This window comes from Coregonus clupeaformis, unplaced genomic scaffold, assembly GCF_020615455.1.
Source record: "Coregonus clupeaformis isolate EN_2021a unplaced genomic scaffold, ASM2061545v1 scaf2393, whole genome shotgun sequence".
Taxonomy (NCBI): Eukaryota; Metazoa; Chordata; class Actinopteri; order Salmoniformes; family Salmonidae; genus Coregonus; species Coregonus clupeaformis.
The window spans coordinates 39,362-43,413 of NW_025535847.1; the positions used below are offsets into that span (position 1 = coordinate 39,362).

The 4,052-nt window shown below is 54.1% G+C and overlaps 1 protein-coding gene across 1 annotated transcript; it reads left to right on the plus strand.

The window, feature by feature from the left end:
- Window positions 1-1,280: 1,280 nt before the first annotated feature.
- On the plus strand, window positions 1,281-3,028 carry LOC123488609 (piggyBac transposable element-derived protein 4-like). The gene is made up of 2 exons (XM_045219466.1): window positions 1,281-1,869; window positions 2,082-3,028. The coding sequence occupies exons 1-2, from the start codon at window positions 1,281-1,283 to the stop codon at window positions 3,026-3,028; spliced, it is 1,536 nt and encodes a 511-aa protein (XP_045075401.1).
- Window positions 3,029-4,052: the final 1,024 nt, after the last annotated feature.

Here is a 4,052-nt window from a genome sequence, read left to right on the forward strand (position 1 = left end):
AGGCTACGTGTCAGAGCCTATGTGTTTGAGCTAGTGGCTGTATAACACCTAGCGTTGTCCTGTCCTGTCCTGACCGGGTCAAAAAGACCCAGGCTACGTGTCAGAGCCTATGTGTTTGAGCTAGTGGCTGTATAACACCTAGCGTTGTCCTGTCCTGTCCTGACCGGGTCAAAAAGACCCAGGCTACGTGTCAGAGCCTATGTGTTTGAGCTAGTGGCTGTATATCCCCTCCCGCTGTCCTGACCGGGTCAAAAAGACCCAGGCTATGTGTCAGAGCCTAGGTGTTAGAGCTAGTGGCTGTATAAGCCCTAGCGTTGTCCTGTCCTGGCTGGGGTCAAACGGACCCAGGCTACACGTTAGAGGCATAAGCTCTGAGGCAGAGGTACTAGGTAAGCCGTAAACAAAAAAAACAGCAACACCAAGAACACCAAGAACAACAACTAGAACTACTACTACTACTACTACTACTACTACTACTACTACTACTACTACTACTACTGCTACTACTACTACTACTACTACTACTACTACTACTACTACTACTACTACTACTACTACTACTACTACTACTACTACTACTACTACTACTACTACTACTACTACTACTACTACTACTACTACTACTACTACTACTAATATTGCCTCCGTGGCATGTCCGGACATGTGCCGAAGAGAGAGGTCTTGGGGACTTCCCCAGCCTGGGTGCCGAAGCTATTATGAGTGCTGTGCGATTCACGGCCAAACAGGTCCTAGAACAGATATTTTCCAATGACTCTGACTGCGACGAGGAAGCGGACGAGGAAGCGTCCGAAGAAGAAGACGGGGAGGAATACAACCCAGAGGACGAGGAGACCACAGAGGACGACGACGACTACGACGCCGCAGCCGTCGACGCCGCCGACGACGAGGACGAGGACGATGTCCAAGTAGAAGAAGGTCAAGGCGTAGATGACGAACGAGACGATGATGACGACGACGACGACGACCAACACCAAGAAGAAGAAGAACAAGGGGAAGAAGAACAAGGGGAAGAAGAACAAGGGGAAGGTGAAGGAGAGCGTGGAGAGCGAGGAGACCTCCGCCGCTGCCGCAGCCGCCGCCGCCGCCGCAGCATCAGCCCCAGAACACAACACGATATCCATCGAGTGGAAAGAGAGACATTCGTGTCGAGAAACGGCCAAATCCAATGGTGCTCGGTGCCCTGTGACAACAATCGCGGCGTCGGAGGGGCCGCCGCAGCGGCAAAACGTAACAGGCCGGTTGCTGAGGTGCCGGAGGACATGAGGCCCGGGCCTACTAGGCAGGCCGTAGGCCAAGCCCGCGACATCCTGTCCACGTTTCGCTTGTTTTTCACACCCGAGATAGAAGACATCATCCTGGAGATGACCAATCTGGAGGGCGTTCGAAAATACGGAGCCCGAGGCGACGACGGCGACGACGGCGACGACGACCACCGCCACTACGCCGACGACGACCACCACGAAGTCCACGAAGACCGCGAAGACCGCGACCGCGGCGGCGGCGGCGGCCGCTGGAAAGCGATGGACTCCACAGACCTGCGAGCCTACGTAGGGCTGCTCATCCTAGCCGGCGTGTACAGGTCCCGAGGCGAAGCGGCCTCTAGTCTCTGGGACGCCGAGAGCGGAAGGACCATTTTCCGCGCAACCATGCCGCTCAAAGTCTTTCACGTTTACTCGAGACTCCTTCGCTTCGACGACCGCCAGACCAGAGCCGAGAGACGCGCAGCAGGCGGCGATGACAAACTTGCGGCCGTGAGAGAGGTCTGGGACAAGTGGGTCGAGAGGCTGCCGCTCCTCTACAACCCCGGGGCCGACGTGACGGTGGACGAGCAACTGGTCCCTTTCAGAGGTGTGCCGGGGCCAACAACACCGTACAAGAGCACAACAACAACAACAACAACACTGAACACAACATTGAACACAACACTGAACACAACACAACACAACACAACACAACACGCTAAAGCTAATCTCTTGTCTTTCGTCTTTCCTCTCCTCCTCTCTCTCTCTCTCGCTCTCTCTCTCTCTCGCGCTCTCTCTCTCTCTCGCTCTCTCCTCCAGGCCGATGTCCTTTCCGCCAGTATATCCCAAGCAAGCCGGCCAAATACGGCATCAAGACATGGGTGGCCTGCGACTCCAAATCCAGCTACGCCTGGAAGATGCAGGTCTACACCGGCAAGGCCACACGCGGAGGACCCGAGAAGAACCAGGGGATGAGGGTCGTGCTCGATTTGACGCAGGGACTCAGGGGTCACAACGTCACCTGCGACAATTTCTTCACCTCATACGAGCTCGCGCGCCAGCTCCTGACCAGGAACGTCACCGTGGTCGGCACAGTCAGAAAGAACAAGCCAGAGCTCCCGCAGGCGCTGCTCGCCTCAAAGGACAGGCTCCTCTTCTCCTCCAAGTTCGCCTTCACGTCCACCACCGCTCTAGTGTCCTACCTGGCAAAGAAAAACAAGAACGTCTTACTCCTGAGCACGCTGCACACCGAGGCTCACGTTAGCCGTCGCCAGGACAAGAAGCCGGCCATCGTCCTAGACTACAACAGCAACAAGGGAGGTGTGGACAACCTAGACAAGGTGATTGGAACCTACAGCTGCAGGAGGATGACCGCGCGCTGGCCCCTGGTCATCTTCCACAACATCCTTGACGTGTCCTCTTACAACGCTTTTGTCATATGGCGAGAGCTCAACCCCACTTGGATGCCTGGCAAGCGAAACAAGAGGAGGGTGTTCCTCGAGCAGCTGGGAAAGGCACTAGTGACTCCGTTCATACAAAGAAGGGCCCGTCTCCCTCGCACCGAAGCCTCTGCGGCGCTCGTCAAAGCTGTTCAGAGGGCTACGTATCGTGATCAGCCCCGGCGGGATCACGCCCCGCAGCACCCGGACCACGCAGCACCACCGGCCCAAGCACCCAACCCCGCACAACCCAGTAAGAGGAAGAGGTGTCAGGTCTGCCCCACAAAGAAGGACTGTAAAAACACACACGGTGTGCACCAGGTGTAACAAATACATCTGCAAAGGCTGCTCGCACCCATACTGTCCCACATGTTCCAACTGGGCCTTTAGTGAGACGGGGACAGTTCGACCCGGAGGGCACGGCGTGTGTACAGAATACCAGGACAACGGGAGGGTTATCATCCATACTCAAACAGTACAGCGGTACAGTCCACGGAATGTGGTCCAATAGGGGGGTGTTTTTAAATCGCATACCCAAACTCACACAGTCCACAAGCCGGTGAAGCAGGTATTAATGACTTTACCAATGACAATAGCAAAGACCTCTAGAGTAGAATAGACTAATTGATGGCGGGGTGTCAGGATACTATGCTTGCTACTGGGGACCCATGTAGAGAGAAGCAGTTCAACCCTATCGGGGCTGCAGATGCGCAGGTTCTTTGCAACAGGCTGAAGGTGAATTGCTTCAAGGACCAGTCTGTACTGAGTACAGTCACTGGTGAGTTAGGGGCTCCGTGCAAAAACATACCGATAAAAGGCGACGGCAATTGTTTCTTCAGAGCGGTCAGTGAAGCGGTTTGTGGTACAGATGAGTTTCATAGAACCATTCGAAATGTCGTCGTGGAGCAGCTACAAAGCAATGATGTGATATACACCAGCATGTTGAGAAGTGGCTACCGTTCAGTATCAGACTACATTACCAAATCACAAATGGCCTCTCTAGGTACTTGGGCTACGGAAGTGGAGATTCAAGCAGCTGCAGATTGTTTGGGTGTAAGCATATATACATACTACACCGGGAGGTGGCTTATACACCGTTGTAATGGTGTAAAGGTGTCTAACCAGGGGATCTATTTGGAGAATGTTGGTAACCACTTTGAGACAGTTGTTTGCGTCCAGAGGCAACAGATGCTGTCTTGCTATGGGTACTGCAAAGTAGATAGAGGTAGGACCAGTGTTACGCCACTAAGAGACGAGTGTTCAGCCTCACTCTGGTCCGATTTTGAGAGTGCAAGGCTATCACCAAGCTCAAGTTACTACAATGATTGGACGTGTGAGGAACATCACGGAG

Excerpts from the sequence above, each read along its gene's own strand:
- LOC123488609 (XM_045219466.1), top strand. The coding sequence starts at position 1,281 with ATGAGGCCCGGGCCTACTAGGCAGGCCGTAGGCCAAGCCCGCGACATC. Across the intron at positions 1,870-2,081 it reads GCAACTGGTCCCTTTCAGAG|GCCGATGTCCTTTCCGCCAG; the intron begins GTGTGCCGGGGC and ends TCTCTCCTCCAG.